This window comes from Neoarthrinium moseri (genome assembly GCF_022829205.1).
Source record: "Neoarthrinium moseri strain CBS 164.80 chromosome Unknown scaffold4_Wmoseri_CBS_16480, whole genome shotgun sequence".
Taxonomy (NCBI): domain Eukaryota; kingdom Fungi; phylum Ascomycota; class Sordariomycetes; order Amphisphaeriales; family Apiosporaceae; genus Neoarthrinium; species Neoarthrinium moseri.
In genome coordinates, this window is record NW_026055118.1 from 465,552 (window position 1) to 485,333 (window position 19,782).

General features: G+C 52.8%; 6 protein-coding genes across 6 annotated transcripts; 4 read left to right on the forward strand and 2 right to left on the reverse strand.

Moving 5' to 3' along the window:
* Positions 1 to 18: 18 nt before the first annotated feature.
* On the forward strand, positions 19 to 1,481 carry JN550_001937 (uncharacterized protein; the record flags this gene model as incomplete). Its single annotated transcript, XM_049313176.1, has 3 exons — positions 19 to 29; positions 246 to 699; positions 780 to 1,481. The coding sequence occupies 3 exons, from the start codon at positions 19 to 21 to the stop codon at positions 1,479 to 1,481; spliced, it is 1,167 nt and encodes a 388-aa protein (XP_049175998.1).
* A 1,853-nt stretch (positions 1,482 to 3,334) lies between these two features.
* Positions 3,335 to 8,347, forward strand: JN550_001938 (uncharacterized protein; the record flags this gene model as incomplete). The annotated part of the gene is made up of 12 exons (XM_049313177.1): positions 3,335 to 3,523; positions 3,618 to 3,752; positions 3,806 to 3,835; positions 3,903 to 3,967; positions 4,030 to 4,468; positions 4,533 to 4,893; positions 4,977 to 5,497; positions 5,556 to 6,041; positions 6,103 to 6,246; positions 6,300 to 6,792; positions 6,854 to 7,310; positions 7,363 to 8,347. 12 exons carry the CDS (start codon positions 3,335 to 3,337, stop codon positions 8,345 to 8,347), a joined length of 4,305 nt encoding a protein of 1,434 aa, XP_049175999.1.
* A 947-nt stretch (positions 8,348 to 9,294) lies between these two features.
* Positions 9,295 to 10,505, forward strand: JN550_001939 (uncharacterized protein; the record flags this gene model as incomplete). The annotated part of the gene is made up of 3 exons (XM_049313178.1): positions 9,295 to 9,758; positions 9,833 to 10,033; positions 10,103 to 10,505. The coding sequence occupies 3 exons, from the start codon at positions 9,295 to 9,297 to the stop codon at positions 10,503 to 10,505; spliced, it is 1,068 nt and encodes a 355-aa protein (XP_049176000.1).
* Positions 10,506 to 11,332: 827 nt separating this feature from the next.
* Positions 11,333 to 13,510, forward strand: JN550_001940 (uncharacterized protein; the record flags this gene model as incomplete). Its single annotated transcript, XM_049313179.1, has 6 exons — positions 11,333 to 11,385; positions 11,434 to 11,849; positions 11,993 to 12,285; positions 12,336 to 12,856; positions 12,983 to 13,310; positions 13,379 to 13,510. 6 exons carry the CDS (start codon positions 11,333 to 11,335, stop codon positions 13,508 to 13,510), a joined length of 1,743 nt encoding a protein of 580 aa, XP_049176001.1.
* Positions 13,511 to 13,821: 311 nt separating this feature from the next.
* Positions 13,822 to 15,526, reverse strand: JN550_001941 (uncharacterized protein; the record flags this gene model as incomplete). Its single annotated transcript, XM_049313181.1, has 3 exons — positions 13,822 to 14,052; positions 14,123 to 14,891; positions 15,069 to 15,526. The coding sequence occupies 3 exons, from the start codon at positions 15,524 to 15,526 to the stop codon at positions 13,822 to 13,824; spliced, it is 1,458 nt and encodes a 485-aa protein (XP_049176002.1).
* A 1,299-nt stretch (positions 15,527 to 16,825) lies between these two features.
* Positions 16,826 to 18,464, reverse strand: JN550_001942 (uncharacterized protein; the record flags this gene model as incomplete). The annotated part of the gene is made up of 5 exons (XM_049313182.1): positions 16,826 to 16,903; positions 16,970 to 17,316; positions 17,402 to 17,626; positions 17,707 to 18,166; positions 18,234 to 18,464. 5 exons carry the CDS (start codon positions 18,462 to 18,464, stop codon positions 16,826 to 16,828), a joined length of 1,341 nt encoding a protein of 446 aa, XP_049176003.1.
* Between the last annotated feature and the right edge of the window lie 1,318 nt (positions 18,465 to 19,782).

The window sequence follows — 19,782 nt, forward strand, 5'->3', positions numbered from 1 at the left end:
GCACCCGCCGTCGTCCAGATGGGCCTCCCGTAAGTTGATCCGGCGCGTCGACGCGCTTTGCTATGCTGTCTACCCCCTTCGATCGCACCAAACCACGAGCCGGCCTGCACATCAATCCGACGATATGTCAATCCTGTGCGAAGCTTACGCGGGTCCCGTCCCCGCCCATCGTTCATCCCGTCCCATTCCACCAGCACATGGCCAGGACCACCCGCAGGAGCAACATACTGACATGGCCCATCCAGACTCTTTCAAGCCCCTGTCGAGTCCGACATTGTGTTGAAATCAGCCACCAAACCCCAGGCAGACTCGACGCATGCGCGCTCGCCCATCCGTCGCGCTGAACGCCGTCGGCAGCTCAATGAGACGCGACAGCACCGACTGCAGTTATTAGCCGCTCTGCAGGGTGGTCCCCCGCCCGAGTCTCGCCCGCGAGCTGCAGAGAATCCGCCCCCTGCCAATGATGCTTCGGCGCGACCTGATCGATGGAACTTCGAGTCTGAGTTGGATGACTTGAACGACATTCTGCGCGCCGAAGACCGCGCTGCCAGACGTGATGCGCTCCGCTCGGCATCTGCGCTTCCTGGTCCCGATACTATGATTGGGGAGGAGAGTTATCTGCGAGCTGATCGAGCCATCGACCGCGACTGGACTGCCGGCATGCAGCCCAGCAGTAGAGAGCCAAGCTCGCGTCGTTTTGTAAGTAGTCGCTCCCACGCACTCGCATCCTACCTCTAGTCATATCCCGCCCGAGAGAAACCATGGCTGACTTGACGAAGCGGGATTTGCCGTACGTTCCTGGCCGGTTGCGACCTCCCGTCATAAGGCGCCAAGGCAGTTTCGAGTCGGCGCCTCCCAACCGCTCGCCCAGGACTCGCAACCCGGATCCCGGCGAATATCTCAACGAGTATCGCCAGCGCCGAAATGTGCAGGACGGAATCACTCGGTCCAGACCTCACCGCGTTCGCCGTTATGTCCGATACATGGATGGCCTGGGAGACCGAGATCGCAGCTTGAGCCCAGAAAACGAGAACATATGGGAAAATCTGCAGTCGACCATGACGCCTGACCCGCAGCCGCCCAGTGTCGGTTCCTCCTTTTCTTCTACGACTGTATCTACTGTTGCTTCTCAGGGGACAATCAGCTCCGCCAACACATCCATCACAAATCCGGCTGAGGAAGTCGACCCGCCATGCGAACCGGCGGGCGAGAACGTGGACAGTGACGAAGACGGGGATCTTACCCTCGAGGAGATCCGAGCCGCATCGTCCCAGCGTCGCCTTCCGAGAAGCGCGCGCCGTTCATATGCAGATGTCGCTGCTGACGCACTCCCCTCGGCTGACGAGGACGGGATCGAGGGTCTAGAGTTATCAGACATGCAACGCCTAGTGCAAAGATTGGCTGCCCGGCAGGACATTCCGGATCAGTGGTGGGCCGCTGTCGGACTGAGCCGGTCGATGACCATGGATGAGCCCAATTGATGGTTTTTATTTTATTTTTATCTCGGTTTTGCGTGAGGCGTCTTGAGGTTTTGGTATAGGGCAACTAATGAGTGCATTCTGGTTTTGGCGCAGGCGTTCGGAAAAGCCACGATATGGGCACTATACACCGGGTCTCCGGTTTAACGTGGGGGTTTCTGATTTGACGTCATACGCATGGCTTTGCTGTATATTACTGTATCTTGGTACGTGCCACATGTTACGAAGATGCGTTTCGACGTGTCTATACGTTGCGACTAGCTGAAGGAGGAAGCGATGGAGTCCGGAGTGCGAGAGACATGTTGGCATCAGTGGACCAGATTTAATTGACTGAGACTCAGGGTTTCAAGAGCCCAATGAACGAAGAACGTAGTCCATCACTTGAAAACTCGAGTTGCCCGTCCATCATTCAGACTATATCTGTTTTTCTCTGCTTGAACTAGTCGAGCATCGTTGCACTCGCCCATCACGCCATGGCACGTTCGAGGGTTAGTATCCATTTTGTAGCTGGGAGTACGAGAATAGGAAGAGTCTGTTGTTGAACTTCCCAGACCTGGCTGGATGAACGTGGCTCTGCTTCTCTGAACCCCGACATGCAGCTATGCCTACCGCATGAGAGTGACAGTCGGGTGAGACTGGCAAGCGAATTTCTACCGGGCTGGGTGTTGCGACCCCAGATATCCATATCCGTATATGGAGACGGGAGGACAAGATACCATTCTGAATGCAACATGGAACGTGCAGTAGCTCGTTACGCTTACCGGATAAGCTGTCCACTGGGATCGCGTGCCTGGCTTGTTATACATTACAGGCATTACAGGGCCCGGGGAAGCTACCTCGGTACCTTGGCCCGGCAGCCACGCACAAAGCATGATTGGGCACCACGAGCGTTGGCATGGACGGTCGAGCGTTTGCATGATGGTGATGTGAGGGATGTGTGCGTCGAGCGCATTGAGACGCGTTGGGGACTCCATGGATGGAGGGAATTGAATGCAGATGCAGGCCCGGGCAGCATCGCATCACCCCGCGATTTTCCAAGCGCAAGCTGGAAACGTGAAACAAGCCCACGGGCGAAACAGGCACAAAGTCCTAGGGGAGCCCGGGCTGTACACACGACACACGACACCATGACACGGCACGGCAAGCTACTCTGGTGTCTGCTGTGTAATTTTTGTTTTACTTGATTTTTTTTTTCTTTCCCCCAGTCCTGTCTCGCATTTCTCCCCGCCGACCCAGTTGCCGTGGGCAAAGGCTCTGAACTCAATCGCGCGACGAATTTAGATCGGAATGATCCTCACGCCGACTCGGTTCTGCGAGGCGTTCCAATTTCGGGCGCTCATTTCCAGGGCAGAGGGATCTTGCCTGAAGCATCGCCGTCTCTGACTCTCGGGGGCCTGCTGGGGCCTGCTGGGGCCTGCTGAGCCCGTCATCCCCCCCACATTAGCTGGCTCTTGCACCGGGCATCGTCGTCCACTTTGAGACCTGAACCAGCTAAGGCAAGCCCAAACAAATAGTTAGGCGCCGCGGCCAGCGCTCGACGGCCAACCCAGCAAAAAACATATTGCCCTGCCGACCTGCGCAGCTCGCCCTGTGACATCAGATGTGAACACGATCAGAATCCCAAGGAAATAGGCCACCGCCACCGCCAGAGCGAGAGGCAGACGAAGCGCAGAGACGACGACGAGACGAAGCTGGAATGAGCGACCTGATCGGATGCAACCCGCGGCCAACAACACGACGCCCCCTCCCCCACTTCGTCACGACGCCCGCTATACCCAGGCCCGTAGCTCGAGACAGGCCCTATCGGATCCGAGTCGGCGACGACGACCGCCCGTCCAACACCACGACTGCCGCCCATGGCGCCCACCTCGGGCCACTCGTCGAACCCCTCGACGTCGTCCGCTGGCGAGCGCCAACACCGCCCCAGCACCAGCAATGGCAAGCCCGCCGTCGTAGCAGCCCGCCACGACAGGACCCCGGGGACGCCGAGGAAGGAGAGCAACGCGCGCGAGAGAGCTGTGCAGGACCCGGGCTTGAAAGACTACGTATGTGCTCACGAGGAAGAGAGACACCGCTGCTCCCCCTCCTCTGGGGGGAGGCATGTGAGGCTCGAACGTCAGGCTGATGTGCAAGTTATAGCGGCTTGGAGAATGCCTGGGCAAAGGCGCCTTCGGTTCTGTCTACAAGGCAATCCATTGGGGCACGGGCGAGGCCGTGGCTGTGAAGCAGATCAAGATTGTCAACTTGCCAAAGAGCGAATTGCGTATGATCGAGGTGCGCTGTCCTGTGCTGCTTATAATCTGCTTCGGAGTACTGACATCTTGCAGGCTGAAATTGACTTGTTGAAGAACTTGCACGTGAGCACAATCCTTCACAAGCAAAAACGAGTTGAAAGAGGGTTCAAAAGGCTAACATCACCTCTAGCACGACAACATTGTCAAGTACATAGGTTTTGTCAAGTCGGTGGACTGTTTAAACATCATCCTAGAGTATGTACCCCCAACACGCCTGTTTTCACATGTGAGATTCGCCCTTGGCTCACAAACCACAGATATTGCGAGAATGGCTCCTTACATTCCATCTGCAAGGCATACGGCAAGTTTCCGGAGAACCTGGTCGGCGTCTACATGACACAAGTGCTGCAAGGCCTGCAATACTTGCACGACCAGGGTGTCATCCATAGGGACATCAAGGGCGCCAACATTCTGACTACTAAAGACGGAAAGGTCAAACTGGCCGACTTTGGTGTGTCGACAAGTACCCTGGCCGGTCCTGACAAGGAGAACCAAGTGGTCGGAACTCCTTACTGGATGGCCCCGGAGATCATCGAACTGTCTGGTGCAACGCCCGCCTCCGATATCTGGAGCTTGGGATGCACTGTAATCGAATTACTCCAAGGAAAACCACCGTACCACCATCTACAGGCTATGCCAGCACTTTTCGCCATTGTCAATGATGACCATCCCCCCTTGCCGGAAGGAGTGTCCTCGGTATGTAACCCCCCTTTCTTGATGCATCAACTGCATACTCGAAGTCATGCTCATCCTGCTGCAGGCTGCTCGCGATTTCTTGATACAATGTTTTCAAAAGGACCCCAATCTGCGTGTGTCTGCGAGGAAGCTGTTGAAGCACAACTGGATAGTGGGCTGTCGGAGGAGCGATGCACCCGTAGCGAAAGCACCTGGCGATTTCGACCAGACCGTGGAGAAGGTGAAGGAATGGAACAAGGCCTTGACTTCGGATTCAGATCTACGAGCTTCCTTTGGATCCGATCAGGGTGGCCTTCCATACAACCGCCAGGCGTCTCGTTACACAGCTCCGGAACAGACAAAGCTTACCACGCCGGCCAAGGGCCCCTTGTCATTAGCAAAGCCCAGATTGACGGCAGAAGACTACAGATCTACAGAGCTAGATGGTAAGTGCCTGGAACAGTTTAAGCGTCTTTCAAAGATTCCAAGAACCTCCTCCGTGTTCCTTCATATACTAACAAACGTTTAGATGATGACAACTGGGATGCGGATTTCGCGACGGCGATTTCACCCACTGCGCTAAAGCTTCCTCACATCAAGCCGCAAGACCACTTTGGTGGCATGCTTTCAGCAGATCGCATCAAGCAGTTTGCATTTACCGCGTCCTCTCGAGATGTGTCTACCAATTGGGACGATAGCGTGGACGGCGAGCTGATGACCATGAAAAACCATGCCATACACGAAGAAGACCCTCAAGACAAAACCATCCGCCCTAATTGGAGATTCCCCTCGGAGCCTGAAAAGCAGGTCGATCCCCGGCAACAGGCAAGGAAAAAGTCCACGTCATCGTCATCGTCCAGGAAACGTGCTGCTAGTGGCCACCAGAAACAAAAGTCTGATGGCAAGAATATGGGAGGAAAGTTCGCACTTCCGTCACGGCCAGACTTGGCGTTCAAGGAACACTCTGTAGAAGATTATTCCGACCTGTTTGGCGATGATGACGACCAGTCAGACTTCGCTTTCAGCCAAAGATTAGGTCAGATGAAAAAGGTATGTCTGCTCACGGTTAAAAACTGCTGCGATGTTGTCCATCTGACTTTTCAATCAGCCCGATGCGCCTCAACTATTCCATCCATCAGATCTAACCACGCTCCCCCGCTCAACACAAGAGCCCGGGCGTGGGAGCTTGCGAAGACAAACGTCTTCAAGACCCTCTGTGTTACCAGATCGGCCCATGCAAAGGACGAGGTCAGCGATTGAAATCCAAAAGTTTGCGGAAGACGAAGGCGACGAGGACTTTTCGGATGTCTTTGGCCCAGGCGACGACATTACCGAAAAAGACGAGAGCGACCGCGGATCCGAGTCTGGAGGCCCCATGGTGCTCTCTAAGCTCTCCAATAACTCATGGCTTGGTGATGAAGAAGACGAGGACGACCCATTCGCGTTTATGGACCCTGGTTGGGATGAGATGGATCTGGAGGCGAATATTGCCCGTGATCGGCACGCACGACTCGCAGAAAAGGTCGAAGAGATTGTCAGATCCATCAAGATGATAGAAGGTGAAGACAGGTTGGCGGAGCTTTCGGAAGATATGGTAAGTGTTTTTCCTGCTTTGAATAACAGCAGTGGAACGTCGCCCGGCTTACACGTACCAGCTGGCCCTTCTTTGGGAGCATGCCGAAGTCAAGGACCTCATCATCAGCGCACATGGCCTCCTTCCATTACTCGAACTACTGGAGCCATGTACAGTCAAAAGCCGACAGCACATGATTCTGCAACTCCTAAAAGTTGTCAACACGGTTAGTCACCGCTCTTGCCTACCAGTTGACCAGCAGAGACTGACGCGGAACAGATTATTTTGGATGATGTCGAACTTCAGGAAAACCTCTGCTTCGTAGGTGGCATACCGATTATTACCAAGTTTGCAGCACGGCAATATTCCAATGAAATCCGGCTAGAGGCAGCTGCTTTTGTACGGCAGATGTACACCACATCCACCTTAACCCTCCAAATGTTCGTCAGCGCTGGAGGTCTTAACGTCCTTGTCGAATTCTTGGACGAGGACTACGATAACTCTCGAGATCTGGTCTTGATTGGCGTAAACGGTATCTGGAATGTCTTCGAATTACAGGGCCCAACGCCTAAAAATGACTTCTGCCGGATATTCGCAAGGAGCAAAATTCTCGACCCCTTAGCGCTAGTGTTGCATAGGGTTCTAGACGATGATGAGGAAGAGGAGGAGTTGACAGAGCTTATCGAAGGCCGCATCGTTAACATTTTCTACCTGTTCTCCCAAGCTGAGAATTACGTCAAGGAGATGGTAACAGATCGACAGGTTCTGAAAAGTGAGTAGCAACGCAGAGTACTGTCCCTTGCTGCGCTTGGGCATGCTAACTTCATTCTTAGGTGTTCTCAAGGACCTTCGACGGATGACTCCAGCACATCAGATTACGATGCTGAAGTTTATCAAAAACCTGTCGATGTTGTCCACAACCCTCGATGTGCTTCACTCGGCCGATGCTATCGATCTGCTTATCGAGCTCCTGAGCGGCAACATGAAGAAGGGGCATCCACACTTCCGTGAGATCTCGAATCAAGTCCTCAACACTATGTTCAACCTGTGTCGATTAAGCAAAGATCGCCAGGAATACGCCGCAGTCAATGGTATCATCCCCTTATTGATGAAGATTATGAAGACCGACAGACCGCCGAAGGAATTCGCGCTACCAATCCTCTGCGACATGGCTCACTCGGGTAGCAAGGGCCGACGATTCTTGTGGCAGAACAAGGGACTCGACTTCTACATTTCACTGCTTGCAGATCAGTATTGGCAAGTTACTGCCCTCGATGCCATCTTTGCCTGGTAAGTCCTCATTGAGTACTTTTGTCCAATCGTCGTGGTTAACCCGTACTAGGTTACAAGAAGAGACAGCTAAAGTGGAGGGACATCTGATCAATGGCAATTTCCCAAGTGCCATCGTGGCTTGTTTCACTACACAGAAGATTAACGCTTTTGATCCGAACCTTGTCGAACCACTCCTCAAAATCGTTCGTCTCAGTCCCGATTTATCTTCATCTCTAGCAAAGCCCGAGATGTTTTCGGGCGTGGCGCAAAAGCTTGGCCACAAGAAGGCCGTCATACGGTTGAACCTCCTTCGTCTTGTGCGGAATATCCTGGATGCTCGTGAGGCCGATTATTTCAGCAACCCTAGAGACAGACAACTACGACTGTTGCTCGAAGCAGTCCAGACTCTTGCTGAGAAGGACTCGGCAGTATTGGTTCGCAACTTGGCGTCCGAGCTTGTCAGATCACATATCAACAGTGATCCCGACAACGTCATACCACCTTTACCAGCCATGCCTGCTTCATCCTCTTCGGCCGGATCGAGCAGGAATCGGTCGGGACCTAGGCGTATCTATACACCACCCTCTCTACACTCGTCGGTTTCGACACCTATCACACCGACATCGGCTCATCGCCCCTCTCAAGCTGCATATATCGAGGTCGCTGCCAGTCCTAAACGTCGCTCCGCTGTTCCTCATGACCTCGACTATAGACCTCGCAGTCGTGATGGCGGTAACATCCCAATCTCCTCGCTTCCACGGCGTGTCAGCACCGATCAAGGAACCAACATCTCTGTCGCGGGCAAAAGTAGATTGCCCCGTAACTCTGGAGCCTTCCATCCTTCTTCGAGCGAATCCTCTGGTCGAAGCCAAAGTGTGCTGAGCAACAAGGAGAACCAGTTGTCTAGCAGTACGTCGAGATATTCTCAGTCAGGTTCGAGTGCGGCCGGCAGTGGATATGCTGCGCACTCGCGGGAGAGCTCCAGCGGGAAATCAAGGCGGACGCGTGCGCCGAGTGAGAGTAGCTCGAGAAAATGGACTCCCTCGGGGATGTAACGTTTCCGAGTTGAAGGGGTGTTTTTCCTTGTGAATGAGTAATTGGACCGGAAAGGGCGGTAATGGGAAATGAGATAGTATATGGGCCATGAGCAGAAACGAGTAGATGAGCTATGTTGTGTATTATGGGAGTGCCTAGCTCTGCGTGCTTATTCGTTTTCAGCATTGCCCAACATAGGTAGCTAGGCAAGGGTCCGGAGCGTTTGGCGGTAGATAAAAATGACGCATGGCAGGAGTTGTGGAATCACGAATGATAAATACTCTGAATATTACGCATTCTTAATACCTGAGATATCCAACAATGATATGTTGATGTGGGCTGATGCTCGTGTAACTCAGGATGGGACCGACGAACCGAATCATCCCGGCAATTGCCCAAGCTGTGAAGAAAGCAGACAGCATGGCATTGTATATGTGTCAACTCCTGAAATCAAATTAATTGCCAGAGCTAAGTGTCAAGAGCTCCTGATTCTATTCTTATTGACAAGGCTAGGGAGAGAAACTCTCCTGTCAAAGGACCAAACGTTCGGAGACTTATGTTTGGGTACCCGCGACTACCACGGAGCAAATATCAGGCCTTCTTGGCGTGGGATCCGGCCACCTCCTTCGCACTACGCTTCGCACTACGCTTCGTTAGCAAACTTAGGTCTGATTGACTGTTCAGGCATCCTATTGCCATACGACATCCCCCCTTTGGCTCTGCCGTTGCTCTTCACGCCTATAGCTTGAAGATGTGACATTTGGGCCGGCGGCTGAATTTCAATGCCGTGTCAGCACATTCTCAGCCGTTTTATAGTGCCCGTTCCTCATGCTGAATTCAAGTACTCATAATCACGAAGTCTATTAGATATAGAAGTTTCACACACACAACGCCAATCAAGTCCCAAGACAACCTCTCCCTTCATACTCTCCACCGAAGTCGCTCATTCATTCATACTTACGACATAATGGGTCGCACAGGCACAATCCTTCTCACCGGTGCCAACGGTGGATTAGGTAGTGCAATCGTTTCTGCTATTCTCTCCGATTCTCACATAGCGCAAGCTCACCATGGGTTGTACGCCGTTCGCAGCATCGACAGTGCGAGCAGCGTCCGGGCGGTACTTCAGACTTCCAATGGCGAGGGTCATGCACACGATCTTGTTCCACTGGACCTCGCAAGCCTTTCCAATGTGCACTCAACCGCGGAGCAGATCAATCGTAGAGTAGCAGCCGGCGAGATCCCGCCGATTCGTGCCCTGATTCTCAATGCTGGCTGGCAAGAGTACACGACGCATACGCTGACTAACGATGGCTTTGACATGGCATTCCAGGTGAACTATCTGGGCCACTTCCTGCTGACACTGCTCCTGCTACAGAGCCTGGATAAGGAGCATGGGAGAATCGTGGTGCTGGGAAGCTGGTCACATGAGTAAGCGAAATCACCGCTCCTTGATACTTTGGCGTTTCCAGCATTGTCCTATACTGATGAGATGACGAGTACAGCACCGCAGATCCAAGGAACGCCACTGGTCCCCAGGGTAAAGTATACACCCGAGATGGGTACAAGACGATCTTCACAAGCGACCCCTGGAACGGGGAGGACATGGCCAGAGGGAAGTGGAGCTCCGCAGAGAAGCACCCGGGCGACATCGAGGCCGGGTTCCGGAGGTACGGGGCCTCGAAGCTATGCGAGGTTATGATGATGTGCGTGAGAAGTTCCGCGTCCTCCCACCCTTCTCATTACGAGACTCACTGTGCTCACGTTGTATCTAGGCGTGAGTTCTCGCGGCGGGTCGAGTCCGACCAGTCTCTCTCTCGCGTGGCTGTCCTGGGCGTGGACCCGGGCGCGATGCCATCCAGCCTGGGCTCGCGCGGGACCTTAACGCTGAGGATGATCTTCAAGCTCGTCATGCCGCTGCTGAATCCCATCGCGAGCGCCCTGCAGCCCAACGGCATGCTCCGCACCACCAAGAAGTCGGCTGGCGACGTGATCAGGGCGTGTTTTGATTCCGAGACTCTGGGCGACAGGCCGAACGGCGTCTACCTAGATGGCTCCCAAGTAGGCGACGTCGGAGCCGAGGCCAAGGATCGGGAGAAGTGCGAGAGGTTGTGGAGGGCGAGTCTGGTGTGGGCTGGGGTGAAGGAGGGGGACACGGTGTTGGGAGACTGGAGGTAAATTATACTTTAGCTCTTCCAGTCAAGTTCTTGCTTTCTTCCACGAAATGGCCATAGTCCCCCATGCGCAATTACCCCTGGAGTTGGTGTTTTTGAGAGTTGCTGGATCGGTCTGGGGTTATTGGCAAGTTTCTTGGATTTGTGACAAAGGATCATTGTATACCTTTGCGCAGATCAATCGGCTAGAGAGAATGTGCAATATACTCAAGTATGTAACCGAAACGACAGAGTCTGTTTGGTTGTCTTCGTATATCTAGTAAGACCGGGCGCTGCGCCGGCCGGCCGGCTGCAGGTGCCGCGCTGTCGGATATTCCTTAGCTGAGTCTAGTAGATAAGCCTCATTTGTAAGCATCCCACCTCAACCTCGTCAGCAGCGCTACCTCCTGCGCCTATTTGGTGTGTAACGCACCTGTAATTTGATACGACTGTCTTCAGTGGATTCTATTAGTGATCAAAAAAGCAGTTCCCATGAAACTTGATCTGCTCGAGTTTGGTTGTCTTCCAGAAACCCTAACAGTTCGTCTCGCTTGAGTCTCGATCTGGGATCCCTCTCGCGAAGTCGTCTTCAAAATGGAGACGAGCTCTCGTCGTAAGGTACAGTGTATAAAGCCAGCCCGGTTTCGTAAATGAGCAGCTAACGTCGGCGCAGGCGTGTGAGTAATATACGATCGCAGCCCCAGCGACAAGACGAACTACTTTTAATGATGAAAATTACCAGGCGATACATGCTACTCCAAGAAAATCAAGTGTGATCTGGTGAAACCTGTCTGCTCCAACTGCCAGCTATACAAAGTAAAATGTACCACTACTATCGTACGAAGACGGGCCATGCCTCCCAAGGAGAAGCCAATGAACCCCCCGAACCAGACAGCTCACGTCGAGTAAGTCCCTGTCCTTGTCAAATGTATTGAGTCTGACACCATACCAAGATTAGCAAACCAAGACAGCCTTGAAGCACGCCTTGCCAGAATTGAGTCTAAATTGGATTCCCTTGGCGCCTCCAATGCACTGTCTCTGGCAAGTTTGCTTGACAAACCGTCCAGTGCGGACGACAGCAGCCCGCCATTGCTCAGTTCTAGCGGAACAGTCTCAGAAGGCCTGACTCCGGAGACTCTCGATAACTCAGATCCCTTCAATATTTTTCCCTTGAATGAGGTGCTTCCTGTCATCGATGCGTACTTCGCAAATTTCAATAGTGTCCTTCCGCTGTTCCACCAACCCTCGTTCATGACATTACTTCAAGAGTTCTACTCCAACTCGACGCAGAAGTCGAGAGTCGCCTGGGGAATCATTAACTGCGTCCTCGCAATGGGCTTTCGATTGACTTCCAGAGACGCAGATCCTGGTAAGTATCGATGTTCGCGTTTGTCACTAGTTGCATTGTTTCTTGACCCCATAGGCATAGCTATAGTGGCACGTCAAGCACTTAACAAGCACTTATCAAACCAACTATCGCCTCTCCAGGAAAGCATCACTGACATATTATAGTGCAGCATGATTTTTCCGAGAGACGAAGTCAGGAATGCGTCGCCAATGCGCAGAAGGCGCTTGATGACTTTATAGTCCGGGATGAAGACACGTTAGGTGTCCAGGGAATGCTGGCCCTCGTCCTCTTGTACCATGCGAGCCCTCATCATAGACCAGCTTCGGTCTTAATCAGCACCGCCGTTCGTCTGGCTCACCGACTACAACTACACACGAGGTCTTCTCATGCTCATTTTACACCAGATCAAGCTAAGCAAAGAGATAATATCTTCTGGATTTGTTACACCCTGGACAAGGTAAGGTAACTTAGCGTATAATATTGTGATGAATCACTGACTTTCGACAGGAAATTAGCGTCAAGGCCAAGATACCATCAGTTCAGTTAGACATCGATGTCGACATAGATCTTCCTGGATCTTCGCCGCTGGATAATGACGGTGTATTGCGTAGTGTTGATGGCTTATCAAACTTTAACTACTTCAGGTCCCGAGTGAGACTGGCGTATCTTCAAGGGAAGATTTATGATAGCCTCTACAGCTTCCGGTCCAAGAAGCTGTCTCCTGACGAACGAAAGCAGCGCGTGGTCCAGCTCGACAAAATGCTTGATGAATGGCGCCAAACGATCCCTACCCCTTTACAGTTCGAGCATATGGCGCAGACACTTGATAAACATGCAATCGTTCATATGACAACTCTCCAGCACCACTACCTGCTATGCTTAGTATGCATTCATGGTATTTACTCCGTTGATAGCGAGTGGGTGAAGGCCATTGGTGAATTCGGTCGGAGGACACTAGAGAAAATGGACAACAACACGGAAATATGTATGAAACACATGCAACCACCGCTGCCGTCAGCGTGGGCTCGGTGTGTGGCGGCAAGTAGGGGTAGCGTTCGTCTTTTTCTATCCGGGCCACAGAGTGGATGCAGCGTTTGGTGAGCTTATCCTTCGCCCGTTATCTGGAAAGGGTGCTGACCTACGATGTAATGCAGGCTGAACATCTGGGCGTTGTTTTCCGGCGTCATTATTCTTCTTGCCAACTGCCAATATTACCCAAGGAACGATTTCGTATTACAAGATCAGAAGCTAGCCAAGGACGGTATCAAAATCATTACGCTTACCTTCAAGGTCAGGCAGGACTACGATAAGCTGGAGCAGTGCCTCTGTGTCCTGCGCGGTCTAGAGGCAGTCGCAGAAAAGACAATCGACTGGTACCAGTCGCATCCAGACGAGATACCGTATCCACCTTACAGTGCAGACAGTACCTATCAGCCGATGGTTACTAGCGACCCAGACAACAGCAGTCTTATCTCCAACTATGTAAGTACTTAAGCCCGATCTACAGAATCATTGGCTTGGCTAGAGTCTCATGCTGACCCGTAATTCAGGCTGCGACAACTCAAATTTCAGACATCCTGCCCTCGTGGCCAGATGATCAGAATATCGATTCATTCGATCTTGGTCTTGTGGCCCTTGATCCATTCAATGAGGTGGCAGGTACCTCACCGTTCCAGTTCTGAGGAGTGAGAAGAAGTACTTAGACTTCATCATTCATTGATCATCAATCTGGACGGACCAGGGTCCATTCTGGTCGAAATTCGACTGTCATACGCTTTTGAGCATTTATTGGTTGGAGGTCGCCAAAGTAGTTGGTTATCTTTGATGTAGTTCGATTCTGGATTAATGTGTTGACTTGAGGCGATCCTAGTGAGACTGATATGGATTCTAGTTATCTCTTGGGGGAATGAAATGGTAGTGTCATTGTCTCTATTTGCGGAGTTTCAACCACTGAAAGAGTGAAAGATGCCATCCACAATGCCTTCAGGTCTAATTAAGCATGGTCAGGGACACCTCTTTCAGCACAATACTTTCTAACCTCTTTTCTAAGACCATCTCTCTGCCTCTCAACCAAATCCATGATATCGTCACACTCAGCCCCGAGGTTTCCGGTCTTACCTCCGAAGCTGTCGTAGATTTCCACCATGTCCTCCATAACGGCTTGCAATTGGTTGGGCAGCCATGTCACGATGGGCGACCCCCCAGTAGCGGTCGGGTGGCTTGTCTGTTATTTTGTTAGTTTACACTACGCGCAGGAATACACCGGAATACGACGTCGAAAGGAGCGAACTTACCTGCTTAAGAATGTATTCACGCGCAAAGCACCAGTGTCTCCATCTGAAGTCCCTGACTTGGTTCACGATCTTGAGCCAGAGTCTTCGCGACTCCAGGACGGGCTCTCTGTCTTCGTCAGTGGCATTAGACGCTAAAGCGAACTCCCGCACGCCACGATCGATGCTCTCCTCCTTGACCCACTCCAGGAACTGTCGGTGATCACCAGGTCGATAAGACCTGAAGTCCTTCAGGATCTCAGTCAAGGGCGTATCTGGCATACCGATCTGGCAGAAGTTGTCCATCAGCGGGATCATTGAGTCGTTGGCACCGCTCTCGCCGCGGAAGTGCTGAGGCGAACCGTCGCCGACGCCTTCATAAATGACGCCGTTGGGGAACATGGACTGCGAGGTAATACCAAAGATGAAAGTGCGGAAAGAAGTATAGGACCGAGGCTTGGAGACAGACCACATGGTCTCTATCACAGTGTTGACTTGGCGAAGTGCAGTCAGGATCTCCTGCAACCCGCTGTTGAACACACGACGATCTGGGCTAGGTTCCGAGATTGTGCGAAGACAGGTTGTGACTCCCGAAATGAGGGGGCCCGAATGCTTGACCATAGCCACGTGAGTGAGCACAAAGCCTGCTTCGGATGATGAAGGGTCCAAACCGTGCTCGAAGGCTCGGATAAGGCGCAGGTTAGAGTATTCAAGACCTAGTGCCGGGTCCACGAGGCGGTAGTTGAACAGAGCGTATGACCCAGCATACTCCATGAAGGGCTTGAAGCCACACCTGGATGATAATATTTGTTAGGGTGGGAATCATTCTGGAAATGCGTAATATTGAAATAGTAACAGTTGTGAGCCCTATTCCTCAGCATGCCAACGCTGGGCGGGCCAATGGTCTGTTTCGGAGGTATATAGGTGCAAGCAATGGAATGACCTTTAACAAAAAAAGATAAGAACTCACAGTTCAGCGCATCGGGCAATAGGTCGTGCCAACTGCACGGGCAACACCTCTCGCGCAAGACCGTAGCCCTCCCCTTTGACAAACTTCATGTGACAAGGTTCGAGAAGATAGGCCGAAGCCAGGAAGGAGTAGTCTCTATATAGGGCATTGACCAAAGGCAGGTTGTCCTTATACTTCTCGACCTGGTCCGTTAGGTCGGATAGCTCATCATGGACAGCATCTCCAAGGGCACCGCTGGCAAGAAGGCCCGGGGCTCCGGACAAGGTCTTGACTGGCATGCGTGTGAGCAGGGACTCAACCACATCGAACTCAGAGGGTAGGTCGACGATTGGTTCCATGCGAGGTAGGAAACCCCGCGTGGTTGAAACCATGAAGGCGGGAAGAGAAACATCGTCCGGCCTCGTGTCCGTTAGGACTTCGAGATCACGTTTCACTTGGGAGGCTTCTTGGGTTGCCATGTTGAAGGTAGAGTTGATGATTGTTGAAGTAATGGACAAGTGACTGATAGATGGGCTGTCAGGAGCTCTGTGTTGCACTTGCACACTGTAATTTTTGGCTCCTGTGCTGGTGGTTTCGGCCTGCGCACTGGAATTTTGTGAGCCAAAAATCACTCCTCCGCCGACCGGTCGCTTCAGTCGCTAATATACATCGTGGCCGGAATCATTCCGGCCACTGCACACTGACCGGCCTCGCACTCGTGACGTATTATCTTTCGCACCGGCAGTAGCTCTGCATTTCTGTTTGTCAACCTCAACAAAATAGCCAACCATAGATGCGCAGCCGTCTTATCACTTCCTGCACCTGCTGGCCTCCCGCCGTGATGCCATTCAGATGCGCTCGATACGGGGTCTCGATATGAAGGATATCAGTAAAGTGCAGCGAAGGAATGGGAGCTTGCATAAACAGACTTACGGGCAAAAACTCTGAAACGAAATACAAGCACACTTTTTAAGACGACGGAATGACCTAAGAGTCCATGTTCTGACGTTTTATTAAAGCCACCGTGATTCCAGAGGGGGGTCAGATGATGCTTTCCGGTGCGGCTGCCGAGCGATGGTTGAGTAATAGAATGCGACTACTCCACTTTCATCCGGCCATGGCCGACCGTGGCCGGAACAAATTCCGGCCACACCAATGTCGGCGGCCTGGTAAACTTTGCCAAGTCTGGAAAACGAACCCGTCCGGTTCGTGTTGGCCAGTTGCATTTAGATGAGCAGTTTGCGGCTGTTTTATCCCTCAATGCCAGAACAGTCCAACAATCTGAACAAAACTTGATGCAGCACACAGTTCGGATTATAGTTGCATCCACGCGATGTTGGGATCGCTCTCCGGCACAGGATACTAGGCCAACGCATATTGCAGATAGCCACGGCCTAAGCCATATCATGGGGGCCTGAATGACCTGAAGCCTAGAATCAATTACCAACTTCAGGTCCACAAATGCGCCGTTTCCAAATGCCGGAGAACCATTCAGGCCAGTACGACAGATGCCACTTCCTCTTTCTGGTTGGTGTGACAATTCAAGCACCGTGCACAATTTGTCACATCGGAGACCAGCATCATTTCACATAGGCCGGGCTTAGACTTATTTTTTCTTGCATTCTGTTCTATATCGGACGGCTCGCATTCTGCTGAGCCACTCTAATGAATCTGAGAGCCACGGTTCTAACTTGCTCTTCTCCACTCAGGGATGAGATTTAGGGTGAGGTCCTGACAGCGCTATCTCACCGCAATCGTACAACATATTCGGAGGCTCCTTACGAGCTCTTCGGCTTCGACCAGCCCTTGGGACCAAACCAAGTTCCTTTCACAAAGCTGTTCCAGTAGACAAGGGGCTAGAGTCCGATATTAGTTGTGGCCAAGCCTATCGTCACACGACGAGGAAGAGAGTTGCAACTTACGAAGAAATCCTTCTTCAAGTGATAGAAAGCCCGTCTCGGCTTCTCCTGGCCACCAAAGACACCGGCAAAGGTCTCTTTGGGCACGCCGCCGTACTTGAACTCGCAGAGCATGAGCTCGTTGTGGCCCGTGAGCAGCGGGCAGCTGGCGTAGCCGTCGTAGGAAGCCTTGCCCTGCTCGCCACGCATGGCTGCGACGAGGTTGCTGATTAAGACAGGGGCCTGAGAGGAGATGGCGGCCGCCGTCTTGCTGTTGGGCAAGCTGGAGGCGTCGCCCAGGGAGAAAACGTTGGAGTATTTGGTGTGCTGGGTGGTGGACTTGTCGACGTCAACCCAACCGGCGGCGTCGGCTGTTTCGAAGACATGCACAGTCAGCGATCAGATTACATTGGGCAGGTATATCTTCCGTAACACCATCAAGAGGTATAGACGTACCCAAAGGTGACTTTGCGATCCAATCCCATGGCTTCTGAGGCGGCACTACGTGCAGGAAACCGTACTCTCGTTGCACTTCTTTGCCCTCGTCCGCGAGGTTCTTGAATGTGGCGACCTTGTTCTTGGCGTCAACGCTGACCAGGTTGTGCTGGAAGAGACCATCCACGCCACGCTCCTGGCGGAGCTGCTCAAGCGCCTGAGAGTACTTGGGCACGGCGAACATAGCTATATGATCATGTTAGCGAAATCGCATTACCTCGCAATGAACACGCCATTGGTGGTGCAGGATGGTAAGCGGAACTCACCTGGTGCGCCGGTTGCGAAAGTAGGACGGATCTGATCCCTAATTCCGTCACGCTTCCACTGGCTCAGGGCCATCCACATGATCTTCTGCGGGGCGCCAGCACACTTGATGATGCCGGCGGGCTGAGTAAAGAGGGCCTCGCCCTCCTTGAACGCCTGGACGTTCCTCCAGACCTGCTCGACCGTCTTGTCCGAGTAGATGGACGAGACGAGGCTGGCAGGGTCCTGCAAGGCATCCTGCAGGCCAGCGATGCCGGAAAAGTTGGTCTCGAGTCCCGGGGCCACGACCAGGTAGTCGTAGGTGATGTCCACGCCCTCGGCGGTCTTGACCGCGTTGTTCTCCGGGTCAAATGACGACACCCGCAGCGGGTAGTGCTGCGTGCCGGCGGGGATGACGGCGTCTAGCTGCCGGCTCATGTCCTTCAGGGGCTTGAGGCCGGAGCCGACAAGCGTCCATCCGGGCTGTGGTGGGCGGCGGTCAGCCGGTCCGTGGGCTGGGAGTTGATGGGGAGGTCAAGGTGAAGCATACCTGGTAGTGATGCGTGGCAGCGGGGTCCAGAATGGCAATATCGGTCTTCTCGGAGCCCCTGGCCCGGAGCAGCTGGGCAGCGACTGTGACACCTCCCGTCCCGGCGCCGACAACCACGACTTGATGATGGGCTCCGGCCGGAATCGAGGTTGCATAGCCCCGGGCGGAGACAGGGAGCGCCTTGCGAGCAAGCCCCGCCAACCGCGCAGAACTTCGTACTGCACTCGACATTATGCTGATTTACTTCCCCCGATTCTTCCTATCCTTTAACGATCGGCAGGCCTTTCTCGAAAAAAATCCACGTGCAGATAGATGTCTGTCTTGTGGGAAGCTTATTCAAGGTTAGTAAGCTCGAACGAATCTTCAGTTTTTGTGGGGCGTATGCCCCGCTAAGAATGGCGTGATAGTATACCATCCCTTGGCTTGCATACAAAGCGTTGCTATACCATGTCCAAGTACCATGTCTGAGCAACGCAATGCACTTTTCCGGGTTGGATTGGAACCCGCCAGGGTAGCAATAGCGTGCATGTTATTTTAATTTGGCCGAGAAGACTCGAGGCGCAGCGGAATATTATTGTCGCATTGTCGTGAGAGGCCCACGGGCCGAGTCAGGCTTTGTGTAAAGCCAATGGGGAGCTGGACTTGCCATTGCGGAATCAGACGAGTCAATGGTGAAGTCTGCAATATTGCTCACGGTGGTAAGCACGCAATATGCTGTGCACGGCAAGATGAATGAGTATTCGTTCGAACATCCAACCTTAATTGGCATGCCGAGGGTCATCGGCAATTGAAATCTGCAGGAAACACTATGCAAGATGGTTGTGAACACAGAGACGGCCTACGAGTGGGCTAGTGGCATAGTTAGTGAACAAACGGCTTCTTCTTCGCTTGGCCGACTCCTTTGCCTGCGGCAAGCCCCTGAAACTTTCCCGCCGGTGCGCCACACCAGATTGAGCTGGGTCTTAGTCATATATTGAACATGGCTAAAGGTCCAGAGCCGTTTACGCTCCACAGCGTCCTGTGTTGGACTAGTCTAGGTACTGCGGGCGCGTTGCTTTGATGAAGATTTCAGGGTCTTAGCATACATAGTAGTAGGCAGCTTCGTTGGGCTCCCTTTGCCTTAGGGTCACCTCTGAACGCGCAGTGGAAACGTGCGGAGGGGTCAACGGGGCATTCAGTTATTATGATGTACGACTCGAACGAGGCTCCTGCCGTCTACGGAAGCCTACATATAGAACCGTGGTCGTCTGGCGTACAGGTTTCCCGATTCGACGTGTGCGCTGCACGACAGTGGCGATCCCTCTGGAGGGTCGGGGTTTGATTCCTAGGGCCCGGTTTCGAGCGCCATTGAGATGACTTCAAAAATAGTACCATGTAGTCATGTTCGTACTCAGGAATGGGGTCGGAGGGAGATCCGAGTCGGGTTTCGGATACTAATTATTTTTCTCTCTTCGGTATGTTCCGCAGACGTGTTCCGTAACCCCCAGCTATACCTTAGTTGTTGGCTGAGTGGAGAGGGACTGCAGCCCGACGGAGTCATGGGGTTCTT